The following is a 19,032-nucleotide window of genomic DNA, read 5'->3' as shown; positions in this document are numbered from 1 at the left end:
CATGTACCGAGAGTCACTGACTATGGCACGGCGCATGGCATGTACCGAGAGTCACTGACTACGGAATGGCGTGTGCATTGTTCACCCCAAGCAGTGCCACATCTTCCAAGCATGATCTACACGCCCAGCTGGATCTGGGGCCATGCAGGGCAGTGTGTGCATGTCAACAGCCGCTTCACAAGATGGTTGTCAAAACCGCTGAGCCGCATGCATGTCAGAGTCAGTGAGCTGATTGTCAATCACTGTAGCCATGGCCCACAGGAGCCTGGGAGGTGGGTTCAGATCGACTCCTATATCTGCCTTCATGTGTCTCCCTGTGCTTGAGTCAAGGATGGAGAGCAGGGATCTCCCAGCCAGGTAGAACATGACTGGAGAAGGTTCCAGCGTACGAGCAGTTGAGTGAGCTGAGTGGGCTGTGCTGGCTGTACCTTCCCATTCACACTGCACCCCCCCCCCCCCGCCGCAAGAGATTTATTTTGAGGCATCTTGGCAGGCCCAGCAGACAGCCCACAGGAGCACTGAGCGACTGGCCCACCACTTCCTAGGAGCTGAGTAGTCATTCATAGGCGGGCCCTTCAATGGTGGATCACTTTGACACTGAGTTCCCACTCAGGTGGATTTGGGTTTTGTTCTGCTTCTCCCACCAGCTCCTCTTTGTCTCCTGAGCATTTGAAGACCAGCTGAAGTAGTCCTAATACTGTCTGTCCCCCCTCACTGTGCAAAAGTAGAAGGATTTGCTTTCTTCAGGCCTGGCTTTGAGCCCCCATTTTTGTTGAAACCTTTCTCAGAGGCTCTATGTGGTAAGACATCCCATGCTGCATGCTGGAGCCAGGAATGGAGTCACTGGAGAGGCGGAGGCCGGGGGTGGGGGGGGGAGTGGCTGTAGTGTTAGAAGCTTGTGGTGAGACGAGAGAGTCTTGAAAGTGCAAGTGTCTGGTCAAGAAAGGGAGCATGCGTAGATGTGGGGTCTTGCAGCGGGTGTAGACGTGCAACCACAGGAGATGTGGGGTCCTTGCAGCGGGTGTAGACGCGCACACACAGGAGATGTGGCATCTTGCAGCGGGTGTAGACGTGCACACACAGGAAATGTGGGGTCCTTGCAGCGGGTGTAGATGCGCACACACAGGAGATGTGGGGTCCTTGCAACGGGTGTAGACGCGCACACACAGGAGATGTGGGGTCCTTGCAGCGGGTGTAGACGTGCACACACAGGAGATGTGGCGTCTTGCAGCGGGTGTAGACGTGCACACACAGGAGATGTGGCGTCTTGCAGCGGGTGTAGACATGCGACCACAGGAGATGGCCTCCCTTACCTTCAGCAGTGACATCTGCACAGCTGAGACAAGGGCATGCCGGGCAGTGCTCAGAGGCTGACGTGATGCTCTGGTCCTCCAGGTCAGTTGGAGGCACAGTTGGCACTTGGTGTCCTGGCCTGGGAGCTGTGCCTTCACCTGTAGTTTCCCTCTGACTGATCAGAGCTTCATCAAAGCCATTCTGGGAGGAAGAAAGACAAAGTCTGGGTTTTGAAAAATCTCTGTGCCGTGACTCCCGTGTTAGGTATCTGCGTGTGCCATTCTGTCCTTACCACAACTTTGGATTACCGTTGTGTGTGTCCTTTAATGACAGATGGAACTGTGCAGGGTAATTTCTTCATGGCATGTCAAGTGCGAGCATGCACACACTCAGGCTGTGGGACAGTCCTATTCATCCTAGGCTATTCTGGGACTGGATGGACAGGTGGTGACACAGTGGTCAGGATCTGTTTACTTCAACAGACCCAAACAAAAAGCGTACAATATAAGAGACGGAAAATGGGATGCCCGTCTAGGGGCATGAGTGCAGCTTGCAGGATGGACATGTGGGGTGTCAGAGTGAGTGCGAGTGGGGTACAAGGCTGAGGAAACTGCTCTGTCTACCCTGACTGCACACTGGACACAGGCTGCACTGCCTTTATATAAAAAGTTCCCTCAGTACATTAATCTTTGTTTACCAGAGGGGTTTACTTTATAAACTTTTAAGGTTTTGTTGTTGTTTGCCTTGTTTGTTGTTTGGAGACAGGGTCTCACTATGTAACCCTGTTTGGTCTGGAACTCCCTATTAAAGGTATGTGCCTGGCTATACTTTTTCTGTAATTACACTTAAGATGCACATTGTACTGCCATGCAAAAAGTTCTCTTCATGTCCATATTCTCAGGCTTTTTCTTAGTTTAAAATGTTCCCTTTGAAACTCTATTAATAAAGATTTGTTTTATGATGTGCATGACTATGCCTGAGTGTATCTGTGTGCACCACACATGTGCAAGGAGCCCCTAGGGCTCAGAAGAGGGTGTTGGATCCCCCGGAGTGAGAGTTACAGGTGGTTGTGAGCCACCATGTCGGTGCTGGGATCTGAACCTTAGCTCTCTCCAAGTCTAGCACGTGCTGTAACCGATAATCCATCCCTCTGGCCCTGCCATCTCTGCCACTGTTGTTGCAATGTAGAGCCAGGCTCACCGGTGTCACTCTCACGCTTCATCTTGTCCCATTTGATGGTCTTGGTGGGCAATGACAGTTCCTGGGATGACAAAGCCTTTTCCTCCCAAGGACCTGGCTCAGTCTGTTTTGCAGCTAACTTTTCCCTCCCTCCCTCCCTCCTTCCCTCCCTCCCTTCCTTTTCTTATTTTTATTTTTATTTTTTGAGATAGGGTTTCTCTGTGTAGCCCTTGCTGTCCTGGAACTCACTCTGTAGACCAAGCTGGCATCGAACTCAGAGATCTTCCTGCCTCTGCCTCCCGAGTGTTCAGATTCAAGGTGTGGGCCAGCATGTCCAGACCTTCTTTCTTTTTTTTAAAATTTATTTATTTAATTTAGAAACAATCTTATTTTACATATCAATTCCTGTTCCCTCTCCCTCCCACCTCCCATGTCCCCACCTTCTTTTTTAAAGAGAGTTCTCTGTAAAACAGTAGCAAAGCGTCTAGCTCTGTGATTCTCAACCTGTGGGTCACAACCCTCTTTGGGGGTTAGACAACCCTTTTGCAGGAGTCACCTAAGACCATCAGAAAATACAGATATTTACATCGTGAATCATAACAGTAGCAAAATTATAGTTATAAAGAAGTAAGGAAAAGAATTTTATGGTTGGGGTCACCACATGATGACCTGTATGGTTGGGGTCACAGCATTAGGAAGACTGAGAACTACTGGGAGGGCTGGGTGTCCAGGCAGAAGTCTAGAGCTAGCTGAGTGTCAGAAGCAGTAGCCATCTTGGGGACTATTGAGACCTGTCCTGGGATATTTTGAGTTCGTGTTACTCATTCCCTGTTGAGATTTCTCTCAGTGAAAGAATCCTGGGGCCAGTGAGATGCTTGCAGCCAAGCCTGCTAATCCCTGAGAGTTTGATCTCTGAGACCCACAAGGTGAAAGAAGAAAACCTATACCTCCCAGGTTGTCCTGTGACCTCCCCTAGTGCAACATGGCACACGAGCACCGGTGTGAACACCCCAGTGCACACATTAAGTAAATTTAAAACACAACAAGAACCCTGGTATCGAGGTGGCTGGTTTGTCAAGGGAGCTACTGAGATTTATGCCTTCTGTCCCTCTCCCTGCAAGAAGAAAACTGCACAGTAACATTGCTTTTTTGTCACTGATTCCATCTTACCTACTCTGCATGCATACAGGCTCATGTGTGTATAAATCAGCCAGAGAGAGCCTCTGGAGGTCAGAGGGCACTTGAAGGCATCAATTCTCACCTTCTGGGGAATGCCACATGCTGACCCACAGAACAACACTTTAGCCAGTGTGGGGTTGTCCCTAATACTATCATAGAGAGAAAACACCCCAAGGCCTGGTCAGCTCCTGCTCATTGGCACACGAACAACATAAGCAGCCAGTCACATCCAAGTGCCCCACTCAGCTCCGCGCAGAGCGGCACAGGAGGTATTGAGAACACACAGCCCTACTGGCTCACTGGATCCGTGGTTCTTAACCTTCCTAATGCTGCGGTCCTTTAACACAGTGCTGTGGAGATCCAATCATAAAATTATTTTTGTTTCTACTTCATAACTGTAATTTTGCTACTGTATGACTCGGGATGTAAATATTGGCTATGTAGGACATGATACGTGATCCCTGAGAAAGGGCCGCGGCCCACAGGTGGAGAAGCTGTTCTCTAGACCCTGCTAAGCAGAGTGTTATTATCATTACTTTGCTTCTGTTTGCCTCCTGCAGATGGATCTGTCCGTGGAAACCCTCTTTTGCTTCATGCAGGAGCGCCAGAAAAGATACGCCAAGTATGCGGAGCAGATACAGAAGGTGAATGAGATGTCGGCCATACTGCGCCGCATCCAGATGGGCATCGACCAGACGGTGCCACTGATGGAGAGGCTCAACAGCATGCTGCCGGAGGCCGAGCGCCTGGAGCCCTTCAGCATGCGGCCCGAGCGGGAGCGCCGCTAGCGCCACCCTGCCTGCCTACCTGCCTGCCTGCCGGGCACCTGCCTGCCTGCCGGGCACCTGCCTGCCTGCCGGGCACCTGCCTGCCTGCCGGGCACCTGCCTGCCTGCCGGGCACCTGCCTGCCTGCCGGCCCCGTGTTTGCTTAGACGCACGCATTTGACCTACAAGGACTTTCCCACCCCGTCGGTTGTTCTTGATATCCGAAGTTGGGACAGTTGAATTTCTGTGAATTCTGTAAAGAACTCTGGATCAAGAGTTATTTTTATTTTGCTCAGATTTTTTAATTAAAAGTGTATATAGACTAGCTCCTGCAATGAAACTGGAGAAAACGTTAAGAAACCGTGTTCCCCTTGGCACTTGTGGCCTTGGCTCAGGCGCTCTGGGTCGTGGTTGTAAATATAAGGTCTGAGTCTGTTATTGTCCCTCGAAAGCGCCATGCCATCAAGGTGTTTGGCAGTGTCTTGCTTCCCTGCCAGAACACCGCCTCTTTGTTTCCAGGGAGCAGGCCCCTTTTGTGGGTCACTGGAGACTGAAGCCTCCCTTCACTCACTCATGAAGCTGTGGTCTGTTAGCAACTGCCTGCGTTCCCAGCCTCTGTCAGCGCGGGCACCTCGGCCTCCGCTACAAGGTTCGCACCCGCCACTTGACGCTACCCTCCCATGGCGGCCATTCTGTCACTCGAGATTCCCACCGAGCTCCGCAGATGTGCCAGGGACACCAGGAGGCTACGCAGCCTCTGCCTTCCATTGTCATCTGTGGATCGTGAAGCTGAGGAAAGAGCGGCTGCCCATCACAGGAGTTCAAGGAAGAAAGGCCCCGGGGGGGGGGGGGGCAGGGGGGCCTGCAGAAAAGAGTGGGCTCTGCAGAGATCAGACTGGGTACCTGCAGCCTCCACCTGGTTCCCTCTTCCAGAACCCAGAGTTGATTTATCAGGAGCCAGAATAGCCTTCAGTGTTTTATAAGATTAAAATTAATCTGTTTAATTTATTGTGTAGCAACTAAACTTGATCTGATCCTAACCTTATTTTTTATTTTTTAAATTTTATTTATCATTGTGATTGTGTATTTGATGTGTTGTATGTGAGTAGGACTGTCATAGTTCATGCTTGGAGGTCAGAAGACAACTCTGTGGAGTTGCTTCTCTCCTTCCACCTTTCTGTGCATTCTGGGGACTGAACTCAGGTCTCTAGGCTTGCATGACAAACGTCTTTACCCATGGAGACATCTTACCAGGCCTACAATATCCTGGTTCTTAATCAGATACTAATTTATAGTGTTTTAAAAGCCCAAGATAAAATGTGGGGCATAAGATAGTTGAATGGTCAAGGAAGCATGAGTATTTAAACTATGAGAAAGAAAAAAGATCAAATCAGAAATAGGGGGAAAATAGTAATGTTTAGTAATTCCTTTTTGTGGGTGTTAGGAGTTGAAACAAGTCTGACTGTGTACTTCTGGCTGGAATTTGGTACTAGGCCAAGGTGACCTTTTAGCCACTTCCTGGCTCAGTATCCAGTGCTGAGGTTACAGGTACCATTTCACCATCCCTAATGTTCCTAGTGTGTTCCAGATGACTAAACAGAGAGATTGTCCATTTCTTTGGAGCTGGAAGAACCCAGGCAGGACCTGCCACTTTCAGAGCAGCTTTTTGATCACACTCTGCCTCTCTTACTGAGCTGGTGCCTTCATTCTCCATGTGGAAATAGGTGAGAGACTTTGGGGGGAGCTGCAGCACCGAGCTGGGAATGGAGCTGTTGTTTTACCTGTGTTGAGACTGATGGGGAAGGTGGTCTTTACATTTTTATCTCCCGACTAGAGCGTTGGCCATTTCCAGAGCAATTCCCAGGGAGGTATAATTTAAAATCGATGTCCTGTAGCTCAAATTCTATTAAATACCCTAAGAAGGTTCTTAGAGCATGTCGTGGGTGAAGGAAGTGGTGGCCTACATTGAATGCTCACTCCATGTTGGCAGCGCATCACCCTTCTGTCTCACGTGTGCGTTCAGTTGTCAGATGATTGAGTTTAGTTCCAAACTGAGTTCTGATTCATTCATCTTTTCTCCCCATAGTGTTTCATTCCATTTTTGATCTTCCACACTGCTTTAATATTATTTCCACAAAGTATTTAATATGTGATATAGCTAGATGAGGCCCCATTTGCCCTCAGAAATAAGTTTCCTTTTTTTCTAAGTTTCAAATGGGTAGAAAGTGAAGAGCAACGCAGCGGGCACCCATTTCTTCCCCAAGCCTGGGGCATTTCTAAGCCACCACCATCATTGTCTTTCCCTGAGATTCTGGAATATTTAGAACCCAGCTCTGTGCACAGAGACATACTCATAAACCTTCAAAGAAAGACGAGCTAATTGTCCACAGAGCTGTGTGAACAGTGCAGGCTTCCGTTGCTGCCATCAACTTAACTTTGCTTAGTCAGTGCCTGAAAAGTGGCTCAGACTCAGCCCCTGAGGGCACTCCTGCTGTTTCCTCATTTCATGGCAGAAGGGTTGGGGATTGGAAAAAAAAAAAAAAAAAAAAACAGAGTAGCTAGCCCTCTTTCTTCAAGAAATTAGGGTGTGGCTAGAGCTTGTGCTGGGGATTATCTTAGTTTAACGGTTACTGTGGGATGGGCGAGGTGGTGTGAACTTGGCTAAGCCGAACCATTTCCCAGAAGCCCCTCCTGGTCTCCTTCAGGGTGGGGTTGGCCACCAGTGAAGTTCCAATGATATTTGGAAGAAGGTGCTAAAAGTTGGCTCAGGTCAGGCCTGGTTCTATCTTGTACACAGCTACTGGGATGAGCTACAGCCGGGGTAACATCAGCTTCTCTGGAACACTCATGCCCGTGGATGAAAGCTCCCGGGTGAGCAGGTGCCGAGGCTTCTGGGTCCTTTTCCAAGGGAGTCTGGGAAGCTGAGCGATGTATCAAAGCATCCTTCTGCTGTCTCTTAGTTGGCTAGTATCCCATGGCCTGTCCGGCCGGTACAGGTTGTTTCGGAAGTGAAGAACTAGCCTGGAGTTATCACTGAGCCCTGGATGGAAGTTTCTATTCTTGATTTTTGGTAAGCCATTTTTATTTCCCTCTGTACTACAGTTTGGAGCTAATGTCCCTCAAAGTCCATGGATGTGAAAGGCCCAGTCCCCAGAAAAACGGTGCTGTTGGGAAGAGGTGAGACGTAGGAGATGGGGCCTGGTCAGTCAAGGTATCGGCAAGCATGCCTCAAGAGAACAATCTCGAGTTTCCCATCTACTGTGAAGTCTGATACTCAACTGTAGTCATTTGGTTTGAGATAGGGTTTCATGGAAGCCAGGCTGCTGGCCTTGAACTCACTATGTAGCTAAGGATCATGACTTCCTGATGTTCCAGTCTCTTTCCCCAAGTGCTAGGATAACAGACAGGTGCCACCACACCCAGAACTTGAAGAGCATCTTTAGGCTGTGAGCTCCCAGGGTGCTCCCCCTCTCAGGTCCACCCTGCCTCTGAGAACCTGTTTTGCTTCCCTGTGATGTGCTTATTTATCTGTATTGAGGAACCACAGAGCACTGACTGCAGGTTCTTTACTACAGTGATCACTGACTGCAGGTTCTTTACTACAGTGAAGGGCAGCTGAGGCTGGCCTTCATCTCTTGCTTTAGGTGCAGGTGTTAGCAGCTGTGGAGTGGCACTGAAGCCACTAATAACGATGTCTGGTGGTGCACACTTTGTCTTAGTGCTTAGAAGGCCGAAGCAGGTGGCTCACTGAATTCAAGGGCAACCTAGACTACAGTGAACCCTGCTATCTAAAACAAAAAAACAAAACGCCCCCACACAAAAAAAATAAAGCAGGTTACAATCTTAGGGCATTGTTGTAGATTTTATGTTTCACTGGCTACTTGACACAGGACAGTCACTTGTGAAGGCACTTCAATTGAGAAAATGTTCCCACTACATTAGCCCATGGGCAAGCCTGAAGAGCATTTCTGGATTGAGGTGGGAGAGCCCAACTCACTGTGGGCAATGTCACCCCTGGGCTGGTAATCCTGGGTTCTCTAAGAAAGCAGGCTGTGGGCAGCAAGCCAGGAAGCAGCACCCTTCATGGCCTCTGCATCAGCTCCTGCCTCAGGTTCCTGCCCTGTTGCATTCCTCCCCTGACTACCTTCCATGATGGCCTGTGTTGTGGAGCTGTAAGCCAAATAAACCCTTCCTCCCCAAGTTGCTTTTGGTCATGGTGTTTTATCATAGCAACTCAACCCTAAGACATGTCTTTGTTTCCCTCAAAGTTGTACCATTAGTAATCATGTATACATACATATACATATATGCATGTATATGATTTCTTACCTTTTAGAAGTTAACTCCTTAGAATATAAAATATACCGTGAACCTAGAGACCTACCCAGTGTTGTCTGCAGAGTAAATATTTGATGAAATGGGGCTGGAACAGAGGAAAGGTTCCATTTTCTTTGAGTTTTATTGTTTATTGTTTCTTTGGTTCCAGTGCTAGGGAATCAAACCCAGGGCCCTGCACATGCTAGCTAAGCACTCTGCCACTGAAACACATTCCCAGCTACAAAGTCTTTATGTGGTCCTGGCTGGCCTGGAACTCTGTGCCCCCCCCCCCCGCGCTTGCACATGGGTTCTGGGGAATCTTAAAATCAGGTTGCCCAGTTTGCATGGCAAACACCTTTACCCACTGAGGCATGTTATTGACTAACGATTTTCTTTTATGCCCATTTTGTCTGCCTTTTACTGACAGCATTTCATAAACTGGTAAGGTTAATATATTATATAATATGTAATAAGCATTTCCTATGGTCAACTATCTAAGTAGAAGTATTGAGGAGAACAGATTTTGTTGCTGTTGGGATAGGGTCTCCTGAAGTACAGACTGGCCTCCTAACCCACTGTGTAGCCAAGGATAACCATAAACCCCTGAGGTTCCTACTTTCATACCCCAAGTGCTGGGATGTCCATTGTTTACTATGTCTGGTTTATATGGAGCTAGGGATCAAATTCAGCACCTTTTGAATGTGAGGTGAGCACTCTACCTCCTGTTTCTGAGGACAGTGTTTAGACTACCCTTCCTCAATTTTTCCTCAAGGACTATGGAATCCTATTTGTGGTAGGTGTACATGCAGGCAGCTGGCATTTCCTTTCTGTGCTGTACATGTGTACCCTGAAGTCAGGCAGCGAGGACGGTTTCCATAGTGTGCACATGGCACAGGGTGCAGGCCAGCATCCACCACTGTTCTACGTGAATGACACTTGCAGCTGAAATGGCTCAACTCTCATTTGTGGTTCTGTGACTCCTTCTTTTGCAACTTAGATAGGGTGGCTCTCACCCAGGTTAAGAGCTACAAGGAGAGGTCACTTCTCACACTTCTGTATAAACAGGTACCAGTTCTGATTTTATTTCATCATATTAACATACATGACACATCAAAATGAGAAATGCACAATTGAACCATTCAACAGCTTGCCTTACTCCCAAGACCACTATATTCATATTAAACATTTATACAGTCTTTCCACGTTAACTTTACAAATGTTCTAAATGGTTTCCAGCATTTCTCAGTCTAGTTTTGCTCATGAAAATCACTGCTTTGTATCATTGCAGAAACTCCAGGCTTCCCTGTGCTCACATGACAGCCAACCACATACCACCCACAGCGTGCCTTGGGGGGGGGGCGGGGGGAGCAGCCCTTTCAGCACGGTAGTTGCGACTCTAAGAACTGCTACTGTGGCATTTGTGATGAAGACTGACAGCTGTAGAGTAGGACTATCAGCTACAGAGAAGGGACCATGGCCCAGAGAACCCTACATGACATATGGCAAAGGCAGACACTGAAGCCAAATCCCCTGATCCTCCTGGAACACACTTAATGATGGAGCTGTCGCTTTCATTTTCAAATTATGTCTTACCAGTGTGACAAGAGGGTGGATTCTTAGAAATTTAGTGTGTATGTCCAAATTTACTGTGAAGCTTTGAAAACTTTTGATTACACAAGATTTTGATATATATCAAAACCACAGATTGCTGAACAGAACCTCCCCAGAGTGGCAACCTGCTCCTGTGCAGTGTCTGTTCTGCCTCCATCTTATGCCCAGACACAGCTTATCCGTACAGAAACAGTGTGCCCATGAGGCTCCTAATCCTCCACCAGCTTCAAACCATGTCATTCCATGCTGGTTTTCGCATCACTATGGGAAACAGTAAGTCACATCCTAGTCAAAGAACTGTCCACTTCACAAACATGGAAAACCCTGAGATATGAGTCAGCCCCTAGCTACACTTAAAGAACAATGGCCTTCCCTGCCCCCGCCCACACCCTGCCAATGGGAATTATGGCCTCAAGGACTGTACTCTAGAGGGTAACACTCAAGCCAGGAAGTTTAAAGGCAGACATGTCCTGTCATGTACACACTTGTTCTTACTGCCTTCTATTCTTAGCTGCCAGAATTGCATCCACACAGTGATTGTATGCCAGGAACTGAGAAACCACTGTGGTCCTCCACTCTGACATGTCCCTTCCTTGGAAAGCATGCTGGGACAGCCGTGAAAAGCACTTCCCTGTATTCACAACTAAAGAAAATTCAACAACCCCTTTGTAAGCTTTCTAGCATGTTTTATTGTGAATAGTTCTTGCTCAACAAAGCCCATGGTAAGTTTAGAAGTCTAAGAAGATCCTTGAAATAGTACCCTTTTTGCATACCACAGGGGGAAAAAAAGCCACCAAGGAAATGGGTTTCCTGCTTAAATTTTACCATTCTGAATCTTCCTATAGTTTTATTCCATGTCATGAAACAGAACTGAAAAGGATCTGCTGGGCTGAAAACCTGAAGATGCTGTCACTTGGCTGCCAAGCCCAATGATTCACATTTACCTCCAAACCAAGTCAATTTAAGTATTAACAATCCCACTTTAGATAATTCTTTAATTTTTATACAGAGGGAAGGAGACTGTTTAGTGTCCCATCCCTGGCTTAAGTCTCTAAGCTACCTGACTGCCCAATCATCTCTAGCTATGCTGAACTCTAGTTGGTTTGCCCTCTTCACTAAAGCTGAGAAGAAGGGTACATGGATGGCAACTGCTCATCCGGGCCCACTGGGATTTTGTGTATGGACAGTATGAATTTGTCTGGAAAGTGACAAGTTACTTACTAATTCACAATGCCTAGAAAATGGGCTCCTAGACATGGTAGTGGTGACGGCCCCGAATGCTTTGTCTGAGGTACTGGATTGGTTATAAGTAGATCTGGGCAAGGCTCCTAATAGTTCATCCAGCAGAATGATGTCCATGTCCTTCAGCTGTCACTCAAGCTTGGGTTTATGACTCAGCCTTGGACAGGATCATTTCTCTTGGACTAACCACTAGGGTCTGTCCCTAAGAGGGTCTTTCCACCTGACCCACAGCTGGCTCAGTCTCAGCGCTAAGTGCTCAGGGAAGGGCCTGGACAGAGATGAGTCCTAGAGATCTCTGCTGCACATGAAAATGGGAGGGATTTTTCCTCTAACATCAATAACAAAAACCATTGCTTTTGTAGGAACAAGATGTGCAATTCACTGAACAAAATCTCTCTTCTCCTGGCTAGGGGAATTCTAACATCTACCCTTCCACTCTCTTCTGAGAGGTTAGCTGCTCTCAGTGCAGGTGTTGAGAGGACTGTGTTGAGCCGTCTTTTGCTTTTACACCGTAGCTCTATATTCCAAAAATATATATGTATATACATACACATATTTCAGATTTACAGGGAATACTTTTGTGAACAGAGACAGAGCATCAACAGAAGTCACAGGGTCTCTCTTCTCAGGAACAGAAGTCACAGGGTCTCTCTTCTCAAGAACAGAAGTCACAGGGTCTCTCTTCTCAGGAGACCTCTATGATCTCCATGCTGCCTGAAAAGCTTGACTGACTGCCCACTTTCCCCAGCTCTTCCCTCGACCTGTTCTCTGACATGATGCTCTCTCCAAATTCCATTTGGCAGCTTCTGCGTTTAAACTGCTTTTCAAAGGGGCTCTCTTCATGCCAGCTCCGTCTGGAGTCAGCTCTGTCGCTGGGCTTCTGCCGCCTACGAACAGAATAGACTTGGTCACTGCAGGTGGGCAGCTGGCTACAGCTGTAGGCAGAGTAGCTGCTGCTGCCTCCATAGATGGCTGAAGCAGAGTAGAAGTGTGAAGGCTCTGTGGCAAAATACCAACTATTGGTCAGGGAGGGGGCCGAGGACTGGGGAGCCAGAATGTCTGAGTGCCAGCCCTTGAGACCAGGCCCCACAGTAGACTTGGTGAGGTGCTGCTGGCTGGTGGAAAGGCCGAAAAGGAAGTTGGTGTGGTAATTGTCCTCCACACTCCCGCTCCGCTGCAGCGGGGAGAAGAAGGGCCTCTGAGTGGCACCACTGCTGGTTCTCACTGAGTGCAACCGCTTGCTCTGGCTCTCTGAAGGCCTGGTGGGTTGGGGCTGCTTGGGGATGTGGGCCTCCTCCTTATCTGGGCTGGTCTCTGGAGTCTGCTCTGATACCTCCTGAACAGGGGAGAACTGGCAGAGCTTGTTGGTCCCATCCAGTGTGGCAGAAGGTTTGTAGTATTCCAAAGCATCTTCTGATGAGAAGCCATGCAAAGATGCTGCCACACTGGCTGAATAGGAAACAGATTTGATATCAAGAGAGAAGGAACGCTTGAGCTTATTGCTGTCTTCCAACTGCTCTGCCGACAGCTGGAGCCCGTTGAATGCCTGTACCAGTGGACTGTCCTCTAGGAGTGAAGGCTGCAAGCTGGGCACACTGGTAGGATGTACAAGCCTTTGCCCTGCTGCCTCTGAGGTAGAGTTGGCACAGGGTGGACTGAGAGACAGTGCACTCTTCCGTCCGCCCTCTGAGGCTGCAGGCTCGCTGGGTTTGTCCAGGTGCAGCAGCTTGAGTTTGCTCTTTGGCCCTGACATTCCAGTCTGTTTCTTAATCATCTTCTCATAGTCCATGAGTTGGCCCAGAAAATTAAAGTTCGGAGATATAGTAGGTCTTTTTTCTTTCACAAATCTATAGAGAGGACAAAGCAAAACCCTTGAATGTTACAACTGCACTTTGTCTTGAGGGCACTAAGAGAAAGTGGGACAGGGTGATACTACAGCTTCCCAATGCTTTGGGAGAAGATTCATTTACATGTCCAGGATCAAGGTGGAGAACACCTTACAAGGGGAGCTGTGGCAAGTCCCAGGGCATGCTAGAGGGCAGCCTTCAGGCTCCTTATGTCTAAGAAGCCAAGGCTTTCAATGCAGTCAGTAAGAGGACTATTTGCTCAACCCCGCTCCCTGCCACATAAACCAGAAGAGTGGTGCTAAGGCACTCAGCAGTACCACCATTCCAGTATCCCCTCTTCAATTCCCACACTCACGTCTCAAGACCTTCCCATAGAGATGGCACCCGACGGCCAAGTGTCAGGGCACTCAGTGCTGTGTTTCTTTTTATATTTAAAACGACAGCATTGGTTCCAAAGTGGTCTCTGGGTGCTGAACACTGTACTGCTGTACCGAGTACTCAGCCCTTAACCTGTAGATCTGGATCAGGTCACAAGGTCCCAAAGTAGACAAAGCTACTCAAGGATGGAGCTGGATTCAAAGTTTGGATGTCTAATGTCTGGTCCCGTGTTTGTTTTTTTTTTTTTTTTTTTTTTTTTTTTTTTTTTACCACAATATTAAAACTTCATCAAGACATTAAAAACTCACATAATAAAACTTTAATGTGATATGAAGGTGTGGGCCTTCCCCCCTGGCTTCAGCCTAGGCAGAAGGATGACAGGGACGGACGCCTAACTGGCAAAAGCTAGTGCAGAAAAGAGGAGTCATCCCTTCCAGTGTCAGCAAGACAGGCTGGCTAAGCAGCTCATTTCTTTAATCTAGAATCTCGAGTTTGAGAAACTCCAATGTTAAAGCATGGTGCATCTATATTCTTATGGTTTTTCATAGGAAAACCGACTACTTGCTGTCATGGCATGCAGTGAACTCAGATGCATTTGTCACCAAAGAAGATGGCAGTTCTGCCATTTTCTGCCTTTCCCGTTGAGATAAAAAGAGAAGGCAGCCTAGTGAGAATTACTACCTGTAAAACCTGGCCAAATAGACAGGACAGGAAGCTTTATTCAGTTTTTATACATGAGTTCATCAGGCTTTTTCATCTCAGAAGGACAGTGAAGCAGAGCAGACTCTGATGGCATTGTGTGAGACGCTTTCCCCATCTGTCAATCAGAAAAAGGCTATGCTTCCCTAGCAAGGGCGAGGAATAAGCGCTCTTCGTCTATCAATACTAAAATGTAGCTGAGGGGAAACCATGTTAGAGGACGACGGATAAGCAGAACTGCTCTCTTTCTCAGTCTCTGCAATACCATGAGTCACCAGGAACCTGCAACCAAACTCATCTTGGTCTGTGTTTATCTAGTCACCCTGTTTCAGGGGAAATGAAAAGCACGTCCCATAAGCCATGTTCCTGTCCTTACCTGTAAGCCTCATCTAGAGACATGTCCATCCTCTTCATGATGTAGGCAATAGCAATGGTAGCGGAGCGAGAGATTCCAGCTAAGCAGTGTACCAGGACACAGCCATTGGAGGCTTTTGCTTTCTCTGTGGGAACAAATTTCAGAAAGGTCACTGGGAATTGCTTCAGTAAGGAAATCTCATACTCAGCATTCCCCTGAATGTTACCGTCAATGTCTTCACCTGAAACTTCAAAGCAAACCTCACCTCCGTAGTCTCCTAGTCATCCTTTAGTGTTGTTTATTGGAGGAAGGGGAAAGGCAGGTCCCAAATGATGATTAGTAAGCAATGGTACTACCTCAGATTGCTTGGCTGGCTCTTCAGAACTTTTGCCATATAGAGTGTATGTGTGTGAGAATACACGGAAGATGGAGGTCAATTTCAGTTGTCATTCCTTGGGTGTACTTTGTTTTTTAGACAGTACTGGCCTGGAACTCACCAAGTAGGTTAGTGTAGGTGGTGGGCTAGGCAGCAAGCCTCAGAACATTCTCCTGCTTCTGTCTCCCCAGTACTGGAATTACAAGCAAGCACTACCAAGGCCATCATTTTTACGTGGGTTCTGGGGATCAAAGTCGGGTCCTCATGCTTGCACAGCAAGCACCTTAAAAGGCTGAGCTATCTCCCCAGCTACTTACTTAGCTCAAACTCATGTACATGCTAGACCAAAGCTCTCTAAGGTGAAGCAGGAGTTACTAGCATACTGCATCATTTTAATTCCCTGAACATGTTAGATTAGAAGCAAAGCCAGGGGGATTCACACAGCACTGCCCTCTTTGCTGATGAGGAGCTTCAAAAGCTCATGTATAGGAGCACATGACATTATCCCAAATGGCCTGCAAGCAACTATCATGACTGACTCTGTTCTCAACACCTACATATGTGCTCAAACATAAAGTTGTTGCAGTGGGGCCAAATCCTTCCCTTTTCATTTATTAGTCAAAAGATGAGGTTCTATATTTTTTTGAGACAGAGTTTCTCTGTACTGGAACTTGCTCTGTAGAGTAGGCTGGCCTTAAACCCAAAGATCCGCCTGCCTCTGCCTCCCAAATTCTGGGATTAAAGACGTGAGTCACCACTGATAGTGGCAAGGTTGAAATTCTTAAAATTCTCAGAACACAGGGAACCTGCACTGGCTCCTATATATAAAACTGCTCCCGCCTTGCAGCCTGTGGTAGAGACTTCTAGTAGACATGATTTGTTATTCATTATATAATAAACAATTTAAGAGTTATATAATAAACAATTTAAGAGTAGACATGATTTGTTGTTCATTATATAATAAACAACAAGGCTAAGCAGAGAGTAAGCAACAAGCAGCATCCCTGCTAGAAAAGGAAGCCAAAGAAGAACAAATGAACACAATCTATGTTGACACACAGAGCCAGGCTAACATAAATAGCACACGGCCCGCACGCAAATCCTGTTACATCATTTATCATTATTTATCATTATTTATTATTAACAAATCCTGTTACCCGCATTTATCTTCTACTCCATATTCTCTTTTTACCTCAGGTGAGAGGCTCAAAGCTAAGGTTTCCACTTTATGGCAATTCTGATTTTCTGTCGCAGTCATTGCACTTGTCCTATAATTTGGTTCTTCCCCCTTTTTTCAACCTCACGGCATTTGGGTGAAGGTGTATATGTTGGTCCCAATACCTAGCTGAAGCTGCTCCAAATCCTGATGGGAAGCAGGCTGGGAAGGGCTAAGGGGGAAATGCAGTGTAGACCACTGTCTATCATGTTTAAAGCTCCAAATTCCAATCCCAGCGCGCACACTAAAATCATTTGGTTTCAGTTTCTTATTTTGAGTGTTTTTTTCTATTATTGCTAATAATGGTCTCGGGCGGGAGCGTTGGCTTGCTGGTTAAGAGAGAGCACTTGTTGCTCTTGCAGAGAACTGGGGTTTGGCTCCCAGCTCCACACTGCATCTCTGTGTAACTCCAGCTCCAGAGTATCTGATGCCCGCTTCTGACCCCCTCAGGCAACAAGCACATGCACACATGCAGGTAAAATGTGCATAATCATAAATCTAAAATAAAAATTGTAAATAATGCTTATCTGAAAAAAAATAGACTATAAGAACCTATCATGGTCCTGTTCTCACACTACTCAGTGGTTCAAATACTAAACAATATTATGCAAGCAGTTAATACTGTCTGGCACTTTTTTTTAAGATTATTATAAAAATAGGGGAAATGGCAAGAAGGCTCTGCAAGTAAAAGTGTTCAATGCATAAGCCTAACAACCTGAGTCTGATCCCTGGAAGGATCCACAGCGGGAGGAAAGAGCCAATTTCCCAGAGTTGTCCTCTGGCCTCCACATGTGCAGTGGCACACATGTGTCCACACTCTTGCATCATATACACGAGATGACAATAATGACAACAGATTAAATTAAACATTTTGAAGGAGGTTGCAAAGAGATAAAACACAGCCATGCAGCCAGCAGTCCGAGTATCAGTGAAGCCACAGAAACAAGAGATGCTGCCCCCAAGTAGAAGGTGGAAACTGATCCTAGATTGTTCCCTGACCTCCACATATGCAACATGCCACATGTCTGCTGTGTCACACACACACACCTATTCGTAATACATACAAGCAAGCAAACCAATATTTTTAGAAACATGCATTACAATGTTGATGGTGGATTTCCTTTTCCCTTCCATTTTCTGTATTGTGCTCATGCTGTTTTTACAACCACAATTCACCTGGTAATTGTTTTAAAATTAAATATAAAAGTAATTATTCTAAAGTGTGCTCATTCGCAGATAGGTCTTGAGAGACTGAATACTACCCTTAGTCTTGGAGTCACACACACAAGGACCTGGCAGAGAGGGAAAGGAACCATGCACAGGAAAGCCCTGTCAGTCCTGAGCAGGAGACTCAGGAAGCAGCTTGCTTGGCTGGAAATAACTGGCGGTGGCTCCAGAGGTGGGCATTTCTTGGGGATGCTAGGTGAAGAGACATACTTTTGTGTAGGAAATTAAAGGGCCTCTTCAAGTTCCAGAGTGAGGAACAAGAAGACAGAGATGTTGAAACTGGATATAACAGCAAGTTAGTACTACAGAAATCCAAGAACAATGTTTAGGTTTAAAAGCAAAGTACAGAAACCTTTGTCTCTAATAACAAAATAAAAAAGAGAGAACTGAGGAGTTAAAAACTGAGGACACAGTGAAAGTCAGAGTTCAAAAAAGGAAGTGATGGCAAGGGGGTCAGATCTACAGACGGAGAAAGAAAAGAAATGCTCATGGTCATGTTTAAAATATTTGTTAGTCAGTGCGGGTAGCCTGTGCCTGTGGTCTCAGGTACCTGGGAGGAGTGTCTGGGCCCAAAGTTTAGGCCAGTCTCATCAGCATAGCAGGAGCCTGTCCCAGAAAAAGCAAGGGGAAAAAAAAAGAAAACTCAGACATTTCTTCAGAGCTAACTCTGAGCTGAGTAGTCTGGAGAGGGTGAGGTACACAGAGTCTGCTTTAATCCTCCACTGTCTCTACAGAGGACACCTACCTTCAGCTCTATTTCAGGAAAGAGGCAGACGGGAGTTTTAACTTAGTTACACACAATCACTTAACTGATAACCTGGAAGGAAGGACTCAAGAGTTTGGCTCCAAAGGGCATCCTTTTAATCAATTCTCTCTGATGCCTCAGTGAGAGGGTGGGGCTGAGCAAGGGCCTGGATCAACATGACATGCAATGGAAACGTTAACCACAGTTGTCTACTTTTTCTTTTATGGGCAAAGAAATGAATGCCAGGCTGAATATACTTCTTAGAGGTGCAGTGTGAAAGTTTCCTTATGATTATTTTCAAATTCTTCAATGTGAAATGCACGATGGACTAGCTTCTGTTTATGCATGGGTGAGTATGTGCTGGAATTTTACTGGATCCAAAACTACTTGAAACTAGTGCTACATGGACTGAGGCTCAGGAAACCTTGTAACATATAAAAGGACTTTAGAGGCAATGGGAGTTTTCACAGGACTTGACTTTTCCCAGGGAAAACACAGCACCAAGAGGCAATATCAGCCAGCTTCACCAAATGTTTTCAAAGGATTTGAAAAGTGAGGGTTAGTTCTGAAAGCTTAACTAATTTTTAAATACTTGTAACACA

General features: G+C 46.7%; 2 protein-coding genes across 3 annotated transcripts in view; one reads left to right on the top strand and one right to left on the bottom strand.

The window, feature by feature from the left end:
- Borcs5 (BLOC-1 related complex subunit 5) overlaps nt 1–8,617 on the top strand; it is a 78,870-nt gene extending 70,253 nt beyond the window's left edge. For both annotated transcript variants that reach the window (XM_027429874.2, XM_035448703.1), the window contains exons 4-5: nt 4,212–4,471; nt 4,548–8,617. In XM_027429874.2, coding sequence (XP_027285675.1) covers nt 4,212–4,439 — 228 coding nt within the window. In that variant the 3' untranslated portion in view covers nt 4,440–4,471; nt 4,548–8,617. The remainder of the gene's footprint in view (nt 1–4,211; nt 4,472–4,547) is intronic.
- Nucleotides 8,618–9,788: 1,171 nt separating this feature from the next.
- Nucleotides 9,789–19,032, bottom strand: part of Dusp16 (dual specificity phosphatase 16) — a 79,836-nt gene continuing 70,592 nt past the window's right edge. The window contains exons 6-7 of the mRNA XM_027429875.2: nt 14,888–15,011; nt 9,789–13,434 (exon numbers count right to left, since the gene is read on the bottom strand). Of these exons, the coding sequence (XP_027285676.1) occupies nt 12,273–13,434; nt 14,888–15,011 (1,286 nt within the window). The 3' untranslated portion in view covers nt 9,789–12,272. The remainder of the gene's footprint in view (nt 13,435–14,887; nt 15,012–19,032) is intronic.

Source organism: Cricetulus griseus, chromosome 8 (assembly GCF_003668045.3).
Source record: "Cricetulus griseus strain 17A/GY chromosome 8, alternate assembly CriGri-PICRH-1.0, whole genome shotgun sequence".
Lineage (NCBI taxonomy): Eukaryota > Metazoa > Chordata > Mammalia > Rodentia > Cricetidae > Cricetulus > Cricetulus griseus.
This window is presented reverse-complemented; position numbering and strand designations above follow the sequence as displayed.